The 21,647-nt window shown below is 57.5% G+C and overlaps 1 protein-coding gene across 3 annotated transcripts in view; it reads left to right on the top strand.

Annotated features, from left to right (window-relative positions):
* The window catches only part of TSPAN9 (tetraspanin 9), a 187,325-nt gene that overhangs the window by 100,832 nt on the left and 64,846 nt on the right, over nucleotides 1-21,647 (top strand). For 2 of the 3 annotated variants that reach the window (XM_070453171.1, XM_070453172.1), the window contains exon 3: nucleotides 12,222-12,301. In XM_070453171.1, coding sequence (XP_070309272.1) covers nucleotides 12,239-12,301 — 63 coding nt within the window. In that variant the 5' untranslated portion in view covers nucleotides 12,222-12,238. Of the gene's footprint in view, nucleotides 1-11,368; nucleotides 12,302-21,647 lie in introns of those variants that run through there. The other variant, XM_070453170.1, reaches the window with a different exon arrangement.

Raw genomic sequence — 21,647 nt, 5'->3', positions numbered from 1 at the left:
TCTGCCACGTGGTCTGTCTCACGTCGTCGGGCCCCGGAGAGCGGGTGCAGTGGGAGCTCCAGTGTGTTGGCATTTCTGGGGGCAGGCAGGGTGGGGCTAGCACTCATTCTGATGTGGAGACTCAGGGGTCACATTCAGCCATGGAATCTGGGTGTGCCCGGGCAGCCCTGGACTCTCTCATGGCTGGTGCCTTCGAGGGTGTGGACGGGAGTTTCCAGTCCCTCCTGGAGGGCTGTGGTCGCAGAAGATGCCCAGCCCTCTCGGGACCTCCCCAGGTCAGCGCTCCTCCATGAGTTAGCAGCCCCTGCCTCTGCCCCGGGCCACCAGCCTGCCTGGGCAGTGTGCTGCAGCTGGGCCGCGGAGCTTAAAATAGCCGGTGAGCTGGCCGCTGTGCGTGTGGGGCACCCGCCGAGGCAGGATGGGGCAGCTGCCTGGATTTGGGGCATCAGTGGCTCTAACCCGTGGGTGGACAGTGCTCTTTGGGGGCGTCTCCTGATTGCAAGGCTGGGGGTTTAGGTGTAGCAGGTACAGGTGTAGAGAGGGAAGCAGGGAGTTTGTCTTCCCTGAGACCTTTTAGGGAAGGCCTTGGACCTGACCGCAGGGCCTCCCGCTGCAGTGTCAGAGGCCGTCAGGCCCGGCATCCTATTTGGCCCTGGCCCTCGGTACTGCTCAGAGTTAGCCACATGGGGGTCTCATGTAGCCTAAATGAGAAAAGGAGATCCAGGGGTGGGGTGCCAGGTCAAGGGCACCTTGAGTCCCAGCCAGGTGGACACTGACCACTGGGCCCCTTGCTCCCCAGCTTCCCCCTCTTGGGTTTGGCAGATGCCTCCTCTGGCCTTACCTTCACTCACCAAATGTGTACTGGATACCTGCCAAGTGTAAGGGGCTTCCTTTGTGGCTCAGTGGTAAAAGAATCTGCCTGCAAATGCAGGAGACACAGTAGAAGTGGGTTTGATCCCTGGGTCTGGAAGATCCCCTGGAAGAGGAAATGGCAGCCCACTCTAGTATTCTTGCCTGGAGAATCCCATGGACAGAGGAGCCTTGTGGGCTACAGTCCATGGGGTCACAAAGAGTCGGATGGCTAAGCACGTGTGTACTTGCATCTGCCATGTGTAAAGCTGCTCTTGGCCGTGGAAAAACAGCAATTCATGAAACACAGCAAACCCCTGCCCTCGTGAAGCTTAGTTCTGGTGGGGGAGAGAGATTGTAAACCATCAATTAATAAAGCAAACGGCACTGAATGATGGGTTTGAGTGCTGTGGAAAGAGCAGGGCCTGGTGATGCTGGGCGTGCTGGGGAGGTGTGGAGTTCAGCAGGCAGCCCTTGAGGAGGTGGCAGCTGTGAAGGAGGTGGGAGCTGGTCAAGGAGACCCCTGGGGGAGGAGTGTCCAGAGGAGGGAACAGCCAGGGTACAGGCTCTCCCATGAGACGCAGCGGGAAGGACTGAGGGGCTGAAGTGGAGGGAGGAGCTGGATGGACGTGTGTGTCGACTGAAAATACTGTGAGATCTTTGTCTTTTACTCTGGGAGAGATGGGCGCCGTTAGAGGGCTTGGAGCAGAGCTGCGACCTGGCCTGACTTGCCTCAGCAGTAGTCGTGAAAGTCACTCAGTTGTGTCTGACTCTGGGTGACCCCGTGGACTGTAGCCCTCCAGGCTCTTCTGTCCATGGGATTCTCCAGGCAAGAATACTGGTGTGGGTAGCCATTCCCTTCTCCAGGGATCTTCCCGACCCAGGGATCGAACCTGGGTCTCCTGCATTGCAGGTGGATTCTTTACTGTCTGAGCTCCCAGGGAATCCACAAGCCTGCCTTATCCGAGAGGGTCATGGTAATCCAGGAGCCGGCGTCTGTGGCCTTTCTGGGTCATTAGGCCACCTGTGGGGGATCCCAGGACCCTCCCCATGACGTGTCTACTCCTGTCCCCACCCTGACATGTGGCTTCTCCTGGGAGGATGAGCAGGGTGCTGGCTTCTTCTCCTTGCCTTGGAGTTTCACCTGGATTGAGGGAGCTGGGCTGTTGCAGGGCTTGGCCAAGGCCTGCTGTCCCAGTGGTCAAGAGCCTGGTAGTAAATAAGCTATTTGTCACACCATCAATAGCTTGAAACTGGCCACGGGGGAATATTTACACCATGGAAAGTGATGAGCACGACAAATCTGGGCTTTGCCCCAGAGAGCTGGCTGTTAGACGTGGACAGCCCACCCTGGTCATCATCCCTTCTCTACCATGGCTGGGGTCTTGGGGGGCATGGCCTCTGCCTGTGTCATTGGCACCTGCACCTGGTTCCTGCTCCGTGAGGTCAGAGCATGGGGACGTGTTGACTGCAGTTGACACAGAGTGGTGTTGGGGGTGTTGGTGTGGTCCCCGGGATTTCCAGAACGTGTCCTCGGTTGGCCGGGGTGGGGGAAGGGGGACTGGCTGTTGTTCTGGCTGGGTGGTCCTAGAGCCTGAGGGCCCCCCCACCTGACTTCTTTCCTCCCCCTGTGCATGAGGTACAGCTCCATGGCTAGGAGCTCCATACATAGGAGCAGGGTCGAGCCCTGGGCCCAGGCAAACTACTTGGCGTAAGGAGAGATCTCTGTTAGGAGTGAGGAGCCCTCTGCCCGAGGCCACGGGCTGGCATTTCCTCTGGCAGCAGGTGGGGGAGGGGACAACCGGGTGTGTCCTGGCGCCTGGCCCGACGGGGACATGGACGCGCCCCTCGGGGCTGGAGCTTGAGGGTGAGTGACACGCAGTCACCCAGACGCTTCGGGCCTCACGGAGCCCAGCCACATTCTCTGAGCTCCAGCCTGGACATCTGAGCTCCCCAGGGTTCAGGAGGTGACCAGAGCTGGCCGGTGACCCCGGAGAGGGCCTCCAGGGAGAGGACACATGGTGGTGAGCTAGCAAGATGAGCACCCACGGGATAGGCTGAGGGCGGAGGTGGGGGTGTCCGATGCACGTGTCGAGGTGAGTAGACGTCGGGAAGGTGGGCAGGTGGGCTGGGGGGGCTGCGTGCATTGTGTGAGGGTTGAGCGAGTCTGGTTCTGCATCGTGTGCAGCTAGGTTACGACAGCGAGTGACCGTCTGCTGGAGCAACCCTAGACGTTGCTGAAAGGACTCTCCTGAGGGTTTCGGTAGCCCGAACAGTAGACTAGAGCATGTGGTCTGTGACCGTCTTGACCTCAAGCACTCTGAGATGAGAGAGATGCCGCCAGGTCTGGGGAGGACCAGACACTTCTCTGAGGCCCCTGGGCAGGTGGCACCCTGAACGGTGGCTGCCTGGACTCAGGGCAGCTTGCGTGGGCATGGAGGGGGAGAGCCTCACCGTACAGAGTGGCTGGTGGTCCAGAGACCACGTGGCTTCAGGCTCTGAGATCTGAGTCTTCAGACAGCCCAGTTCTCCGCTTCTCTCCGATAGCAATACCTAGTGGGGCTCCCCCATCACTATCCACCCCCACCCTGGGCCTCTTGTTCCCTTTGGCTGGGTGTGTGTGTGTGTGTGTGTGTGTGTGTGTATGGGCAGGCTCCCCTCCACTATGGCTTCAGAGCAGGTGGTGGGGGGCTGCCCGGCCTGTGTTCTTTCTCCAACTTGAGAGCATCTTTGTGCTGTCTGCTCTTCCTGCAGTGGTTCTATGTTCAGTGGCCGGGGAGCCGGACAGCAGCTCCTGAACTGGGGGAGAGTCCCAGCCGCGTGAGCGCCCCCTGCCCAGGCCAGCCACTGGGTCAGAGAGCACACCACCCTGGCCAGCCAGTCCGTGCCCTCCACAGAGCGGTTTAGGAATATTGGATTTGCTGGGTCAGGAAAATCCACTGGTGCATGGTGGTAACCTCGGGGCTTTACCGCGCTGCCCGGTGCCTGCGGCCCCATCTTATCTCACCTCCGGGAGCTGCCTGCCCTCCGTGAAAGTGCTCATTACTGGTGCTCCTGGCTCTGGGCGTCCGGGAGGGGCTGGCGTGGTGAGTGCCGGCCGTGCAGCAGGCCCTTCTGGGGGGGACCTGACTGGGACACTTGGTTGGACTTGGGGCGCTCGTTTGGGACTCACCTGGAGAAGAGGGCCTGAGAGCCCAGGGTGGGCAGCTCCCCAGTGGGCCCCAGCCTGCGCCCCAGCCCTGTAAGCCTGCTCAGAGAGGAGGCATGGCAGCGCTCACCACCGCTCCCGCTCCCTCCCTGCCGCCCGCCCTAAGGCAAGGCCCATCCTTCTGTCATCTTGCTCCAGGCCCCCAGGAGGCCTGCCCTCTCCCTGTGTGTGTTCATCAGTGATTTCACGGCTCCTGAGTGCTGGGCCCTGGCTCTGGGGTACAAAGATGATGGACGAGACTTGCCCTTGAGGGCTCCAGGTCTGGGGCCAGATGGCACTGAGCGGGCAGCTCGGTGCTCGGTGGTGGGTGGGGGATGGACCCCGGTGCCTTTGAGCTCTGAGCACAGGCCCCAGCCCAGCTGTGAGCAGGCAGGGTAGGGGAGGGAGGTGCCAAGACTGGGGGCAGGGAAGACCGGGGAGGTTTGTCCTGGTGGGAGATTAGCTAAGTGAGATTCGGAGGATGGAGCGGGGAGTGGGCAGGGGTGGGGAGCACCTGGCATCCGGGGTTGTTTCTGCTGAACCCGCACTGTTCTTTGCAGTTCACGTCCCGTGAAGCCTCATTTCTGCTGGGACTGGTGGTCTTCTCCCTCTGGCTTCTCCAGCCTGTGCCCACCAAGATGCTTTCCCTCCTGCCCTAACCCATCCTGCCTGAGAAGCAGGGTGGGTCCCATGTCTTTGGGTTGGGGGGAAGGAGGCGGTTCAGGGCTGGCAAGAGCCTTAGAAAAGCAACCAGTGCAGACTTCGTGACCTGCAGTTGAGGAACCAGAGGTCACGCAGGTAACTGGCGACTTGAAGCTGTGTTCCTCAGGTGAGGACCCGGGAAGCCCTTCCCAGGGATGCTGGTCACCCATCCCCATGCACCCCTCCTTTGAGCGCCTCCTTGTTCATCATCACTCAGTGGTCCCGCTGTTGGCCAGGCATTGTCCTGGATACAGCCCCCGCTGCCCTGGGCCTTCTGGTCGGGTCAGAGACCCGGACAGCAGACTGTCACCCAGGTAAACATGTGCTTCCAAGCTGACAAAGTGCTGCAAGGGAGGGGAGGGGGGCTCTGAGGCTTCAGGCATTAATTCAGACGGCAGGGGCAGGGAGGAGGCAGACAACCAGAAGGGGCTGTTGTGAAGAACTCACAAGAGCTCAGGGATGGGAAGAAAGGTGTGTGCTCAGGCGGCGGGTTGAGGAAGAGCATTCCAGGCAGAGGGGACAGCAGGGGCCAAGTCTCTGAGGAGGGTGAGTGCCGAGGGTTTGCTGGTTGGAGTACAGTGGGCTGGAGAGAGGGGCAGGGGCCAGTCCAGCCCGACCTCTGAGGTCGCTTTAGGACTTTGGATTGTAGTCAAAAAGTAGAATAGCAAATACAACGTGTGTGCGCGTTCGTGCATACACACACACACCACCCCCACAATATCAGCAAAACAGAAGACACTAGGGCCATAAGAGAGCAGGGTGAATGAGAAGATGGGCTGACTGCTCCCTGGAGAAGGGGTGGGAAGGAGAATCCTCCTAGAGCTGTGAGGGAGCTGGCCCAGGGCGGTGCCCGTGGAGCCAGTGAGAAGAAGGTGGCTCATCGGATAGACTCGTGTTTGATTGGAGGTGGGATGCCAACAGCGGGGAGTTGGGATGGATCCTGGGCTCTGGTGTGAGCACTGGGATGGGTGTTTAGGCCATTTATTGAGAAGTGCTGCCAGCGGTGCAGGGCAGGGGCGAGGTCAGTCCCGTGGGGCTTGAGAGATTGGAGCTGCCCTCATGACGCTGCGTGGGGATGCCAAGCACAGGGGTTGGGTACGCGTGCTCGGGACTCAGAAGACAGGTGAGGCCCAGGTAAACCCTTAGGAGGGTCCGCCAGCACCCGCCCTTAGAATCTGAGCCAAAGAACACTTTATATTGATTATGTGTTGTCTCGTATCTTTCTCTGTTCAGTCACCTCTTGATCAGATGGGGACTGGGACCATAGCTACTATAATAATTATACTCGTTGATCCAAATGACAGTACCTCGTTGACCTTTAGTTCCTTTCAACCCCGACCCTTTACCGTCACTATCGTCCTTCGTGAATCCTAGCCAAGTCTGGTGACTCTTGACCCTGGAGCTGTTTAATTTCCACAGCAAATAGGAGGCCTCTTCCCCTTCCCTCTCTGCCTCTGTCCCACCCTGGACCCTCCTCACCTCCCCCTGCTGGGTGAACCTTCCTGCGAACAGCTGGGGATGTGGCCCCTGCTAGGGGCCTCTCCATCCTTCCCTCAACCTCTGTCTTTCTTTTGAACATTCGTGCAGGTAACGTTGGTTTATAACATGTAAGTTTCACCTGTGCCATGTGGTACTTTGATTTCTGTGTGCTCTGTGGCTGCTTGCCACCAAGAGTGTGGTTTCCATGAGTCACCACGCAGCTGACCCCCTCCCATACCCCATGGCTTTGTTCTGTTCTCCGTGTCTCTGTGCTTGTTTTGTTCTGTTTGTTTGATATCCCACATGTGAGTGAGATCACACGGGATTTGTCCTTCTTTTGACATGTCTCACTTAACCTGTGAGGTCCTTCTGTGCTGTCGTTAATGGCAGGGTATGTTTTGTGGCTGAGTTGTGTTCCATTGGATATACATCTGTATATACCTCTTTTTTTTAAACTTTTTATTTTATATTGGGGTATAGCCGATTGACAATGTTGTGATAGCTTTAGGTGAACAGCGAAGGGACTCAGCCATACATACCCATGTATCCATTCTCCCCCAAACTCCCCTCCCATCCAGGCTGCCACATAGCACTGAACGGAGTTCCCTGTGTTATACAGTAAGTCCTTGTTGGTTATCCATTTTAAATTTAGCCGTGTGTACATGTCCACCTCAAACTCCCTAACCATCTCTTCCCCTCATCCTTCGCCCGGCAACCCTAAGTTTGTTCTTCAAGTCTGTGAATCTTTTTCTGTTTTGTAAGTTCATTTTTATCATGCCTTTTTAGATTCCATGTACCCCATATCTTCTTTATCTGTTCATCTGTCCATCCTTCTTTCCTTCTGACACCATCTATCCACAAAGTTTGCTTAGCAATATATTGCTGAAGACGGTCTCAATTCTGGAGTTTAAAAAACTGAGGTGAGGGGAATAAATTCCCCTTCTTCTCTGAGGTCAGGCCCTCTGGATGCCAAATGTTCCCTGCCTCACCTAAATTCCGGTGGGGCCGCCTTGTCTGAGCCTCAGAGGTCCAGGATGCCTCACGAGCCACACACATTGTCAGATACAGAGACCTCAGTGCAGGACCAGAGGGAGTCTGTGTGGCCCGTCAGCTCCGATGTGTGCAGGTGGGCAAGAGCCCAGAGGCCCGAGAAGTGCAGGGAGAGGCGGAGAGCTTGGTGTTCACTCTGAAACCCTCACCTCCCCAGCTGCTGGGCAGCAGAGATTTCACGTATTCATATCCCTTCATTCCTCTGGGAATTCTGTACCTGCTTCACTTTTTGTCGTTGTTGTTTAATTAAAAAAAAAGTCATCTCTGCCTTGTTCACATGCTCTGAGATCCTCAAGGGTGAGGATCCTCAAAGGTGAGATCCTCAAGGAAGGTCTGTACCTTCCGGCTCTACTGAGCCTGGCAAGTCGATGAGGACCCGGAAGGGGGGATGCTGTCTCCCATCACTTTCTCTCTCTGGTGTTCCCTCTGTGCCTGAAGTCTAAGTAACCGAGTCAGCACAGCTCCCGACCTTGCTTCTCCACCCTGCTGCCAGGCCCGGTTCCTAAGGCCCCGAGTCTATGCCATGCCCCGCTGCTTGGGAAGCCCCGAGATGAAGCCCAAACTCCCCGCGTTTCATATGAGGCCTCACAGGTAGCTCACTGTGACGCACCCCCAGGCCCCATCTCCTCGCTGCCTCCGAAGGTCCCCTAACTTTGCCCTCCCTGGTTCCTGCCTCGCCTGTCCCGGCTGGCCCTCCTCCAAGGGGCGCCGCGCTTCAGCTTTGCGCCGTCCTCACTCTGCACCCTGTGGCTCATGCATGCTCTGTCATTCTGCTGTGCGTGAGCTTCTCCAGGGATGGTCTGGAGTGGGGTGGAAGGCTGGTCTGGTCACTGCATCGTGAACTCCTTGGGGCCTACGGCCACGTCTCCCTCATGTTTGTCTCTCCCAGTGTCCCTGGGCGTCCTGCCCGCGATGAGCTGTCTATTACGATGCATGGTCTTTTCGTGGTAGACGGAGGACAAAGCTGCAAGCTGAAACTGCCTTCCCGTGGCTCCTCTCCGGCTTTTCCAGAGCTGCTTCCTTTCAGGGACTTGCTTCCTGTCTTGCAGACTGCCTTCTCCCTGCACCCCTTCCTCTTCCAGCCCTCCATAAGATCACGCAGGGCTGATCTAACAGGTTTTTCCAGCTGGTATGATCTCTCCCGCATCAAAGAAGTGATGTGGTGAGATTGAAGTGCAGCTGAGAACCCTCGGGAGCTGGTCCAGGCTGAAGTGGACAAGAGGTCTTAGCTCGTCCAGTCGGGTGGCCGTGGGGTCCATCAGAGTTAACCGGACATCTGCCCCCCATGTGTGCACAGCACCCATGGGACTGGTTGCCCAACCAGGGGACAGCAGCCAGGGGCTCCCCTTTGCTGACCGTTGGCCCAGCAGCACTGCCCTGACCAGCCCCCTCCCCTTTGCCCCTTACTCGGCTCCTTCTGCTAATGACCTTTCACCAGGCTCCCTGTTACACTTTTATTCTTTTTTTAAGTTTTCTTTATTTGGCTGCACCGGGTCTTAGCTGTGGCATGCAGGCTCTTTAGCTGTGGCATGGAACTCTTATTAATAGTTGCAGCATGTGGGACCTAATTCCAAGACCAAGGATCAAACCTGGGTCCTCTGCATTGGGAACTCGGACTCTTGGCCACGGGACCACCAGGGAAGTCCCATCCCTGTTATGTTTTGGATTCTGTCTGTTTGACTGGCAGATTCCTAAGGGCAGGAACTGGGTTTGGAGCTCAAGGAAGTAAAGAGCATGGGCTTTGAAAGCACCGTTTCCTTAACTGTAAAATGGGGGTGATAACCATCTCGATCCCGAAGGCCTGTCTGAGGATTCCGTGGGTGATTGTGGCTGACGCTTGGTGCCTGGGATACACTGGGGACTTGTATATCGGAGTTGCTGTTATTCTTCTGATCATGACTAAGTTGCATGCCCTCGTGGAAGCTCACTGAGGCTTTGTGGGTCAGCCGATGACTGGGACTTCGTGCCCTTTTGACGAGCAAGGCCAGGAGGGAGCAGAGCGGAGGTCTGGTTACACTGGACAGCACCTCCTCCTCTCCTGCCTGCTTGTGGTCCTGCCCATCCCCCGGCCCCCCTACTTCCCCCGTCAGTTGCTGAGGAAATAGTTACTGGCAGGAATCCACATATAATCGGAAATGAGTGTGGAACAGTCCAGGACAGTGTGAGTTGGGGAGAAGAGAAAGTTGAAAGGAAATTAGAAGGCAGAGAGGGCCAGCCTGGGGGGCCCTGACTTACTCCAAGTGCCCATCCTGAGACTAGCAATGACAGCCCCTGGACAGCACTCAGCATCCTCAGATGATTCTCACACTGGCCCGCTCCTCTAGGGAGTGGGCTCTGCGAACCCCAATTTAAAGAGGAGGAGATGATAGCTCAGAAAGGTGAACTACCTGGCCCTGATCACACACTAAAATCTCAGCTCAGAGTGAAAAACAGGTTTCTCCAGCTGGTATGATCTCTCCCGCACATCAAAGAAGTGATGTGGTGAGAATGAAGTGCAGCTGAGAGCCCTCCGGAGCTGGTCCAGGCTGAAGTGGACAAGAGGCGTTAGCCGGTCCAGCCAGGCGGCCATGGCGTCCATCAGAGTTAACTGGACGTCTGCCGTGCACATGTGCACAGCACCCATGGGACCGCAGTGCCCAACCAGGGGATGGCAAGTTGCCATGGCTGTGATGCACACTGGGTTCCGTTTCTGGCCTGCCATGTGAATGGGGAAGGGGCTTGGGATAGTAGCACCGCTGCTGGTCTCTTTAAAGAAGCTGAGGTGTCCTCAGAACAAGTGGCCGCACTCCAGAATGCCAGCCTGCCTCCAGCCCCGAGATGCAGACTCAGCAGCCTGGGGCCCTGCAGAACATCGTGATGAGGGTCTGGTCAGAATGAACGTCCTCCTTGGCCATAGCCCCCTGGTAGCTCTGTTCCTGCCGGTGGTCTTGGTGATTAAGGCCCTTCTGTCTTCCTGGCTGGAAGGGCAGGAGTGGCACACCTCATACGTTCCCTCCCCCCCGCAGACCTGGGCGCTCAGCACAGAGCAGGTGTGGAGTAAATGTCTGATGGGATCCGGGGAGGACATGGCACACTCACACCCTAGCCAGCTGCCTTAGGCAGCGCCTCCGGACGGCCAGGCTAGGTGCTGGGCGTGGGATATAGGGCAGGGGGTGTTCTGGGGCTGTCTCACCCTCTGGCTGGTGGCGAAAAGAGAGGTGCCCCTCCCCGCGTCTTCTGGTCCTCTCTATTTGCCAACTGGGCAGTGCAGACCTCCGCGCGAGCCCGGGGCGCAGCTGGTGTCTCGCGGTAGGATGCAGGGCTCCTGGATGCTCCCAAGCCCTCGGCCCGAGCGTTCTTGGTGCTGCGCCCTGAGCAGCCGGTAGCCCCTGCGCACCCCGGTATCACCCTGGGCGAGGAAGGATTCGGAGGGGCAAGGCAGGACCCTACCTGGGCCGTCTACTCTTCTCAGCCGGATGGGGGTCCTGCCCGGACCGCGGGGCAGGGGTGGGTGGGCGGGTGGGGGGAGCTCGCGCAGCTGCAGGAGCCTCCGGAGCCGCGGGTGCGCGCGCGCGTGCGCGGAGGGGGGCGGGGCGGGCGGCGCGGGTCGCCGGCGCCTTTCCGACACCTCGCGCCTCCCCTGCGGTCCCCCTCTCCCTTCGCGTCCCAGCCAGACCCACGTGTGCAGACGCGCCAGCCTCTGGGTGTGTGTGCAGCCCGCAGACTGTGCGCTCGGCTCGGAAAGGCCCTGTGGACACAGGGGGCGGCCGACAGCTCTCTGTGGCCGCGCTTCTGTCCCCTCCAGTCCTCCCCAGCCCTTTCCTCTGGTTTCCTTGGATCGTGGTTCCTCCAGCCGTTCTCTTCCCCTCCCGCCCCCTTCTCTCCCCTGGAAGAGGCCAGCGCCTTGCGATGAAGGCTCTGGTTCACCCCGGCTCCGGAGCCCTTGACATTTAGCTGGGCTCTCGGCGCACTGGTGTAGGCACCCGGCAGAACGCTAATCCCATTAAAGCCGTGGTGTCATCGGGGAGGGGGGCTGCCCCCCTGCAGGCATGGCGCTCATTGGCCGAATGCAAGCCAGGGGGCGGGGCCGAGGGCCGGGGAGGGGGCTCCGGCGATTTCGGAGTCGGGAGTCGGGAGTCGGGCCGGGATTTCGCAGGGGGAGCCCAGCGGTGGTTGCAGCTGCGGCGGATCCCTCGTCACTAGCCGCCGCGCGCGCGCCGGCAGCCCAGGGCCCCGGGGCAGCTCCGCAAAGTCGCGGGGCGAGAGGAGGCGGGCGCTCGCAAAGTGGCCGAGTCGGGCTGTCTGAGAGAGGTGTGCCCGGGAGCCCGAGCCCGGCGCCCCGGTGCCTCGCGTGAAGCGGGGGTGCAGCGCCTGGGAGGCGAGCTGACGTTTGGGATCGAGAAATACAATCGCAGCCTCTCCAGAGGCGCTAAGTTACGCCGGCCAGCCGGCGCCCGGGGAGCGTGCGTGCAGCCAAACCGCGCCGCAGAGCCCTCCCGGGCCGGCCGGTGGGGAGCGGGGCCCTGACTCCCCCACCCCCCACAACCCCCACCCCGGCCCCAGCGCGGAGTCCGGCCGGCGGCGCGCCCGGGGACTGAGCCGGGGCGTGCGAGGCTCCTCCGACCCGCTAGCAGCCCCGCGCCCTTCTCGGGCGCCCCCTCCGTGCCACTCCGGGAGCGATGCCCCCCGCCCCCCGCGCCCCCCGGGAGCGACGCGAGCATGGAGAAGTCGAGTAGCGAGGATTCTTCGATCCACCGGAGTCCATCTTTGGACAGCAAGGACTCGGACTTTGCCAAGCCGTCCACCTCGGGCCGCCCGTTCGGCCGCGGCTTCACGGCCGGCGCCTTCTACGGCACCGCTGGCTCCCGCGGCCAGAGCCACGCCGAAGCCGGCGTGAAGACCGACAAGTACAATGCGCCCAAAGGCAGCAAGTACGTGGTGTTTTACCTGGACCTGTCCTTTGTTTTCCTCCTAGAATTTAAGAAGTGCAACATGGCCAGGGGCTGCCTGTGCTGCCTCAAGTACATGATGTTCCTCTTCAATTTGATATTCTGGGTAAGTCCTTCCGAGTGTCTCGCCTGCCTTGGTCTCTCCTCTTTGCTTAAGCACATACCCTCTCCCCCTTCCGAGCAGCATGGCCCTGCTGTCTGCACAGCGGTAAGTGGGTCTTAAAACACAGTTCCCCTCCCTCTCTCATACATCTTTCTCTCTCCTTGGTGGCTGAATGAAGACTGCAACTCCTCCAGGAGAGACTTGTTCTACTCCTAGGAGGCTGCTGAAGTTTGCCACCGCCTCCTCCACTCCACCCCCGTTCCCAAGAAACCGGTGCCTCCAACTGGGTCCTGTGCAGAAATAGGTGTGGGGTCGGAATTTTTAACAGCTGTGACCTTGAGTTGAATTCAGGCAGAAGTGCAGATGGTTTTCCGAGTTTCTTCTTGTATTCCTCCTGCATGTAGGAGAACACAGTCTGCAGCATTTTATGGGCATGAGGTGGGCAAGTGGTGGAGGTCACGTCCCTCCCTCCTCCTTCCAGTGAATCCCAGGAAAAGCTGGGAGGGGGCCCTGTCCCAGGCCAAGGGGGGCCGCTGGCCTGCAGCTCTGCCCGCTGCCCCCCTCCCTCCAGTTGGGGCTTGCAGGGAGAAGGAGGACGTGGGAGGGTTGCTGCCATCGGGTGGCGGCAGCTGCTTTTGAGGGATTGCAGTGGACTGGGCAGGGAGCGGGCCAGCCATGTGCTCCGGCCCTGGAACCCAGAGACTGGAAGGGACAAAGGGCGTGCCCCATCCTTGGTGAGAGATGATGTTCCAGGGGAGGGGTCAGTGGGTGGGGCAGCTCAGAATTGTTCTTCATCTGCTGTTCTCCTCCCTCCCCTGTGTGCATGAGAAGTATCTATAATAGTTTGGTGAATCTGAAAACTTCTTACATTCATATCTGGTTCTTCCTTCAGCCCAACTTCTGCCTTCGCCTTTCTCCTCCAGAGCCCAGATGTATGTAGTCAGCACAGATGTTTGGCTCTGCCCCAGGGCTGTCCTTCTGCCTCCTGGAGGCTGTCAGCTGCCTACGGTCCAGGAGGAGTCCCCAGGGGTGGTGGGGTGGGCGGGGGAGTCACTCAGTGCAGTGGGCTGGGCGCAGTGTGCTTCGGCGTTCAAGCGTTTGTGTGAACTGACCCACTTGAACTGAAAAACTCTTGTGGGTGTGTAGGGTTGGGCAGGGTGAGTTTTCTCATAGATGCGGAGCCCTCAGCCCAGGGCAGGAAGAAGCCTGGCCTCCGGCCTTGGTTCTGCATTAGCTCTTCGTGTGACCTTGGGCAAATCATTTCATCCCCAAGGACTGGTTTCCTTTGCAGTCCAGTGGGGGTGAGCAGTCGTGATGGTCTCCCTTACAGCCTCACCTCCTTAGTTACGGGACGTCCCGCCTGCTTGCCTTCACTCTGGGGAGGGAGCCCCCGTCCCTTCTCTTCCTAGGAACCTGGTCTGAGATGGTCTGAGTAGGATTTCCCCAGACGCCTCCATGGCCTGGGGTCCTCCGGCCACGGCTGTAAGGTGTTACCGGTCCCGTGGTGAGGGGACACTGGGGCAGACCCATGGGAATGTCAGGAATGATTCTGGGGCCGCCTTTGGGCAGCTGCTGCTGGTTCTCTGCTGGTCTGCCAGCATCAGTGTCAGTCAAGCACCCGTGTGTATTTCTCTGGTGCCTGTGGATTTGCAGGAATGTGGCCTGTTCACTGGGCATGGCTTCCCTCTCTGCCCTTGTTCATGGTCTCAACCTCCCTTTCTGCCTTTATGCCCACGCCCCTCTCTTACTAGAAAGACCCTCATGGGATGCTCCCTGCCCTGGCCAGTACCTCCGGCTCAGCTGCGCTCCTCCCCACCCCCACCCCGCCACCTTCTGGCTGGAGGAGGTATAACTGCCTCTTCATTTCTCCAGGAATTTAGGGACCTTTGCCCTGCACGTAGAAGGCACCATTAATAGTTACGTGTTTGTGGGTGAATGGATGAAGGATCAGCGCACAAAATTCAAACGTGGGGTGGGGGTTCCCACATCCCACTTGATGGGGAAGAGAAGTCAGTTCTCAAACTTGTCAGTGGTGCAGGCTCTCCTAGCTGCTTGGCTGTAGGGTGACAAGCGACTTTGAATGCCGAGGAGAATGAGCCGGTCGGTGGAATGGCCTTCCCTTTTGGTTACAGTGAAAAAATTTACTCCTCCTGTTAAGAAAGTACCTCCCACCTGTCTTACCAGGCAAGAAGTCACTCTCTCCTAGTCTCTGACGTTTCTGGTTACTTTTTATTTTCAGATTTCTCATGACATGCTATAAATTGGGAAAAATTTGGAGTCTCAGAGACCCAGTTCTTTCATGCTAGTAGCATATGAGATGATGACATAAGGCCCAGACTTTAGGAGAGACAGGAAATCAGCACAAGAGAAACGGATGCTCGTGTGTGTGTGTGACAGTGGTGGGCACTGCGTTTCTTGGGAGGGGAAGGAGCAGGTGCGGCCAGGATTTGGGCCTGTGGTCCCTGCACTCCAGTGTGGCAGGGGCTTCCTGCAGGAGGTGCTTGGGGGTCCGAGATGGGGGGAGCCGCGAAGGGAAGAACCAAGTCAGGAGAGAAAGAGCCAAGGCGGGTGGGGTTGCTGATGAGGCAGGACCCCTGGAGAGCCCTCCTGGAAAGCACAGCCAGGAGTGAGAGGCTGGGGGCCAGGAGGCGAGCAGTCTGGTCAGAGCCGAGCCCTCGGGGACCCAGAGCAATTGTCAGGAATTGTGTAGCATCCATTCTCTAGTCTCCTGGCTCATGTCCCCAAGGGAGGCTTTTCTTTCTAAGGAGGCATTAGAGTTGAACCTGAGGCCTGCAGTCCATACCTAGAGATCTTCCCATAGATCCTGAAGCTTACCTGGTCCTTCTCCAGACCCGCCTCTTGTTGCTACAGCCCCTGTCTCGGGGGAGCCCGCCGGGGAAGAGTCCCGCTGCCAGGAGGGGTGCAGCCTTCTTGCACCGCAGCCCCCCTCGCAGGCCTGAGTGGGCTCAGTGCCTGGCCACTGGGTGGAGCTTCTGGGGTGCTGGTATTGGTGAGGGCCGGGGTGACATCACCGGGGGCAGGATAGAGGCGGAGCCCTGGGGCTGGCACCACCTCCTCTCTTCCCCAGGAAAGGGCAGGTGCCTTGCAGGCTGCTGGGCGCCTGCCTGGGTGGAGGAGGGGGTGGTGTTCAGGTCTGCCCCTGGCACCGCAGACTAGAGCCAGCTGGTGCTAGCCAGGTTGGCGCCCGGGGCCGCATTTCTGAGGGCCTGATATAGATGGTGGGGTAGAAGTCAACCTGCCTGAATGAAGCTCATCTCCTCTGGGCCTGCATACACCCTGCCCAGATCCTTGGGGGCCAAAGAGAAGGCTGGCTTCGAGGTGGACAGGAAATGAGCTGGGCAGACGTTTCCCCGACCCGTGGGGCCCTTCCGCCAGTCCTCGGGCCACGGCAGTCAGCCCCATCTCACCGGCCTCCCGGGACCATCTGGTGGAGTTCTCCAGACAGAGATCAGGCGCGTCTAAGCCCCTTCAGGAGGGCACAAAAGACTCAGGGCTTTTAACTCTGAGTACAGGGGGAGCTCTGAGTGTTGGGGGCCTCTGTCCCCTTCTTGGGGTGGCACATTGTGACCCCCGCCCAGTTCCCCCCAACCTGCACTGAGTTCCTATCTTGTATGGAAGGGGGGCTGCTGGTGGTAGAGCTGGGGGTGCTATCATAATTGCTTCTCAGGATCATGGTCACTTTTCACGTGGCTGGCAGAGCTGTCCCATCGCTTTAAATCATGCCTTGCAGAGCAGTGACATTCTGGCCCCTTTGGAAAGTCTGTTCCTTGTGGATTGCTTCCTTAATAAAGGCCAATTAGCCAAGGGTGCCTGCTGGAGCAGGAGGAAGGCTGGTGCAGGGCTGGGTCAGGTGGGGGTGGGCTCCCTGATTAACCTCTCCTATGGTGGGGCAGGGCTTTAGCCCCCCCCCGCCCTGCAGGCTGTTCACTTGCCCTCTGGGTGCGGCAGCTTGATCTCAGCTCTCCAGTCACCTCGGGGGCACGTATTCGGTGCTGGCTTGGTTGCCAGTGGACGCCGTGGCTGCCCCATGGTCCATGACGTCCGGGACAGGGTGTGTGCACAGTGTGGGTAGGGTGGCCTGGGTGTCCTGAGTCTGTGGTCTGCCTTCTCTCCAGGAAGGCGGGGGTGGGCTCTGAGGGGTCAGCACAGAGTCCGAGCAGGACATACAGGCCAAGCTGGGCAGCAGGAGGCATGGAGAGGCCCTAACCCCGGGGCTCCCAGCCTGCTCCCCACAGGGCAGCTCCACGTGGATCCTCAGGGTGGGTCAGGTGGGGGAGGAGGGCAGAGGCCCGGAGTCCCGGGCACGTGGCCGCTAGGGGATGCCGGCTGTGTTCGCTTCCTTTCCAAAGCATTAAAAATTAAACTTCCTTGTCTTGATATCTATTTTTAAATCATGTCAGAGCCAGCATTGGTGTCACTCAAGAGGGGGCGGGGAGGAGGAGGGTGGAGAAAAAGAGAGTCCCGCTGAAACAGGGAGAAAGTGCTGTCACGGCGGTGGGGAAGGGCCCCAGGCCTGTCCTCCCTCCCGTTCGCCGCGGCCCCAGAGGAGCACAGAAAAGGCCACCGGCGCCTCCACAGCCCTCCCCGGAGGACGGAGGATGGGGCAGCACCCTGCCCTGCCTCCGTGTGCCCGGCTGCCCTTGGCTGAACTTGACGGCGGGCTCACTGGGCTGTGGGGTCTCAATCGAGCCCATGCACTCATGCCGCAACTATTTCCTGAATGCCCGCTGCGTGCGCAGGGGCCTCCAGCGCTGGGGACCGGCTGACTGGGCTTGCACAGGGCGGATCAGCTTTCCCGGCCAGGAAGTCGCGGCTGGAGAGGTCACCTGGCCTGTCCTCCCCCCGGGGCGCTGGGACACTGAGCGCCCCTCACCCTCCCCAGCATTCTGGGCTCGGGCAGCGGTGGTCCTGACTCTGCATGCATCCTGGGAGCCTGACTTGACCTTCTCCCGTGCGGGGTGGTGGCTGTCTGACCTGCTCCCCAAAATGTCTGTGTCCATCAGAGATGAAGGGGAGGGAAAAACCGCCTGTTTCTTTTAAAGAGTGTCCAAGTTTAGAAAAAAGCATTAGAGAATTATGTCTTTGCTGTTTCTTCTGTGGGGAGGGCTGATCGGGTGCTCTGTGGCTAGTGTGCCCTGCGTGCATTTATTGAGCCCCTGCTGTAAGCCTGACAGAGGAGTCAGACACGTAAAATAGGCAATTCCAGTTCTGGGCAGTAAGTCTCCATAGAGCTTCTTGAAAAAGGAAAAAGTGAAAGTTGTTCAGTTGCATCCGACTCTTTGTGACCCTATGGACTGTAACCCGCCAGGCTCCTCTGTCCATGGAATTCTCCAGGCAAGAATACTGGAGTGGGTTGCCATTTCCTTCTCCAGGGGATCTTCCTAACCCAGGGATTGAACTGGGGTCTCCTGCACCATAGGTGAACTCTTTATCATCTGAGCTACAATGACCCAGTAATTAATACTGCTTAATAGTAACAAGATACAGAGAGGACAGTGACAGCTGGGTTTTGAAGGATGAATAGGAGTTTGCTGGATAGATGAGGATGAGGCCAGGGAGAAGGGTGATCCAGACAGTCTCCAGCACATATGCAATGGGCTGAACACAGGAGACAATGGGTAATAACAGCCTGGACGGGGCCAGCAGAGCGTAGATTTCTGGGCTGGTGAGTGGCTAGGGTTCGGAGGACGAGGATGTACTTTGGTTTGGCGCCAGGGCTCTGTGGAAAGCGATGTTTTGCTTTCTGGGCAGTGACCACCATGACAGGTCTTGCTGTGCCACTCAGGCTGCAAGCTGTTGCCGTTGGTAATCCAGCTTAGGAGCCGCCTGCCGCTCCCCTCCGGCTGCGATGTGCCTGCTTACTTGGTCCCAGTTAGGAAGCTTTGAGGCGGAGGTAAACCCGTCAGGCAGAGTTAAGTCTTCTGAGCTATTGTCCCTGTTCACATTTGAAAGCTAATCTTCCGGCAGGAGCGGTGGGGGGTTGGGACTGGGACGTTAAAAATGGCACGTGGTGGGGAGGGTGAGGGCTGTCACCCCCAGCTTGTCCTCCTCCAGCCCTGGGACCTCAGGGGACCTGAAATCTCTTTTAACAGCGTCAGTCCGTGCTTCCATTCAGATGGGCTCTGCCGTCTTCTCCTTCGGGTCCTGGCAGGCCTCCTGAGAGCCTGGAGGAGGCCTTGGAAATGACTCCATGGACTGTAGCCCACCAGGCTCCTCTGCCCGCGGGCTTCTCCAGGCAAGAATACTGGAGTGGGTAGCCATTCCCTTCTTCAGGGGCTCTTCCCGACTCAGGGATGAAACCTGACCCAAGGATCACACCTGGGTCTCCTGCACTCTTTACTGTCTTAGCCACCAGGGAAGCCCCTGGGAAGGAAGGCTGTGGAGTTCAAATCCTCTCTGTCGCGTCAGGCAGCTCAGTGCCATGCGGGAGGCCGTGCTAGGGTGATTGCCTTCAGGGGGCTTCCTGTCCACCCCAGGGCTCTTCCCGAGGGTTATAGGTTCAAGTCACTCAGGCAGCTTTGTACAGACAGACACCCTGCCCTTCGACCCGTGGCCGACTGACTCAGAGTCCCCAGGAATGAGGCCTGTGTCGTCGGGGTCTCCTGGCCCTCCTGCTGCCTGGGTTTCCCCACATGTGACAGCATCACCTGTCCCAAGGGGCTGTCCTGGGGCCCAGGTGAGGCTGTATGTGCCGTGTCCAGGTCCGCTTCGGAGAGAGATGCTGGAATGCTGGACTCGGTGACCAGTGGGTGCAGGTGTTGTCACCACCCTCCTGCAGTCAGGTGCCCGGGGCTGGCATGACAGTGCTGGGCAGGGATCTGGGGCCTGGACAGAGCCCCAGATGTCTCGTTACGCTGGGGCGAGTTCTGGATGTCCTCTGCTCTGAGGCATACGGAGTAGCAATGGGAATGGAGGATGGGGTGGGAGGCAGCGGTAGAGGGCAGGGGTGTCAGAGCTCAGGCCTGCAGCTGCCCTGCCTCACTGCACCCTTCCCTCTGACTCCAGTCGGATCACACCTTCCCCTGCCTCCCTTTGTCCCTGGTGCTGTGAATCGGGCCGACTGGGCCTGCAGTCACATAGCGGGGTCTCATGGCCCTCTGCCCTGGATGCTCCAAGGGCAGGTCATGGCCGCTGGTGCACTCAGGGTTGGACTGTGCTGGGCAGCTTGGCCGTGACCTGAGCTGACAAGAGATGCCAGGCGTTCGGGCTTCCTCCAGGTCACTTTACTAACCAAAAACAATGGTCACTTAAAACTTTCAAAATGTGTAATGTAGCATATCTAAATTCATATAGTTTGAAAATGTTTATGGTGAACATGTGCCCACCATGTAGTTCAAGGATCATCATCTACACCCGTGAAGTCTCTGTGGTCCTCCCTGGGCCACAGACCCAGCACCCTCCCTGGAGAGAACCATTCTCCTTACAGTTTGTGTTAAGTGTATCTCTTTATAGTTTTTCTGCACGTGTAGGCATCCTTAAACACCGTATCGTTTGGCTGGGCTTGTTTTTAAACTTGTGAGAGATGGAAGCCTTCTGAACTTTGTAGAAGTTCAGTGTTAACACTTATCGATTCATCCATGTTGATGTGTGTTATAAGAGCATCTGTGTTTTTGCTGCTCCAGAGAGTTCTGTTGTGTGAGTGTGTGGCGGTGTGTTCTTCTGGTGATGACATTTGGGTTATTTCCTTCTTTGCAAACATGCTTCTGGGAGCGTTCTTAAACAAGCCTCGTGGTGCACATATGCAGGAGTGTCTCTAGGGCAGCGCTTCCAAAAATATCTCTGAAGGAGCAGCTCTTTTCTCCCAGTGCTCGGATGGGGGTGTGCTGTGTGACTGGTGGCCAGCTGCAGCCACAGGTGACCCCCCTGCATTCCCGAGCTCATCGATTGCGCGCAGGAATGTTCCGGCTGTGTCAAATGGCTGTAAAGTTCCCCAGTGTCGAGCCCGTCCACGGACCCCACTTGGAGAACTGCTTCAGGGAACACGGCAAGGATTGGCCTTGCTCAAATTTAGGATACTTGCTTCTGCTGTATTGGAGAGTGCCAGATTATTTTCCAAAGTGGAAGCACTGATTGACATTTCCCCCAGTGGAGTGTCAATTAAAAATGGAAAATTTGGGGCATTCTCCTGTACAGTGGGTGTGAAATGCTGTGTTGTGTTTGAAATTTGCATTTCTCTGAACACTAGTGAACCTCTCTTCCTAGGTTTATCAGTCATTCTTTGCTGTGAATGCCTGTTGACGTTTTGGTCCATTTTCCTACTGAGCTGTTTGCTACTTCCTACTAATATTTAAGTATTTTATTTATGTTCTGGATAATCATCTGTTGTCTTCTGAATGTAGAACAAACACAGTTTACAGCTTGTCTTTTCACTTTCTTCACAGGTCTTTTGATAAACAAATTATTTACATTAATGTAGTCAAACTTCTCAGTCTCTTTCCTTTGTGAGATTGTATGTTTTATGTATTATTTAGGAAATATATAACATCTCGGGGACATCTTTATGTCCCTGGTAATAGGACAGTGCTTGTCACAAGATAATACGCACTCATAAATTTTTGAATGAATGAATGATCAAAGGCGAGTCCCTGTGTTTATTTCTGAAAGCTTTACTTTTCATACTTGAGTGCTTTGTAGATCTGGAATGTATTTGTGTGTGATGTGAGCAGGGCTTCTGTTCCTTTCCTCTTGTAACATCAGCTGTCTGAGCGCCCCCTGCCCACTCACCAGGCCTCCCTTCCCCACCGATGGGTACCGCGCATCTTTCCCTGTGTTACACCGTCTCAACTCCCAACACCGTCTCAATTCCCAATACTTTATGACAAGTCTCCATAAGTGGTAGGGCAAGTCTGTTCATCTTATGCTTTTCAAGAATGTTTCTGCTGCTCTATTTATTTAATATCTATTTTTATTTACTTCTTTGGCTGTGCTGTGTCTTAGTTGCAGCATGCGGGATCTTAGATCTTCTTTGAGGCATGTGGAATCTTTAAATACGGCATGTGGGATCTAATTCCCTGACCAGGGATTGAACCCGGTCCCCCTGTGTTGGGAGTGCAGAGTCTTAGCTCTGGACCACCAGGGAAGTCCTCAGTGATGACTTTTTTTCTTTTAACCTTTCTTGGTGTATCTCAGTAACAGTACAGAGGGTACAAGCAGAAGGAGGGGGTGAGGGGCAGCCCGTGTGAGTCTCTCTCTGTGTGAAGTTGCTGTGATAGCACAGAGGAAAGGACAAATTCCTGAGGGTCTTGACAATTATTTTTGGCCTCTCCATACAGCATGTGGTTCTCCAACCAGGGATCGAACTCATGCCTCCTGCAGTGGAAGCAAGCAG

This window comes from Odocoileus virginianus, chromosome 23 (assembly GCF_023699985.2).
Source record: "Odocoileus virginianus isolate 20LAN1187 ecotype Illinois chromosome 23, Ovbor_1.2, whole genome shotgun sequence".
NCBI classification, from domain to species: domain Eukaryota; kingdom Metazoa; phylum Chordata; class Mammalia; order Artiodactyla; family Cervidae; genus Odocoileus; species Odocoileus virginianus.
The sequence above is the reverse complement of the archived record's forward strand: the minus strand, read 5'-3'. Positions and strand labels throughout refer to the sequence as shown.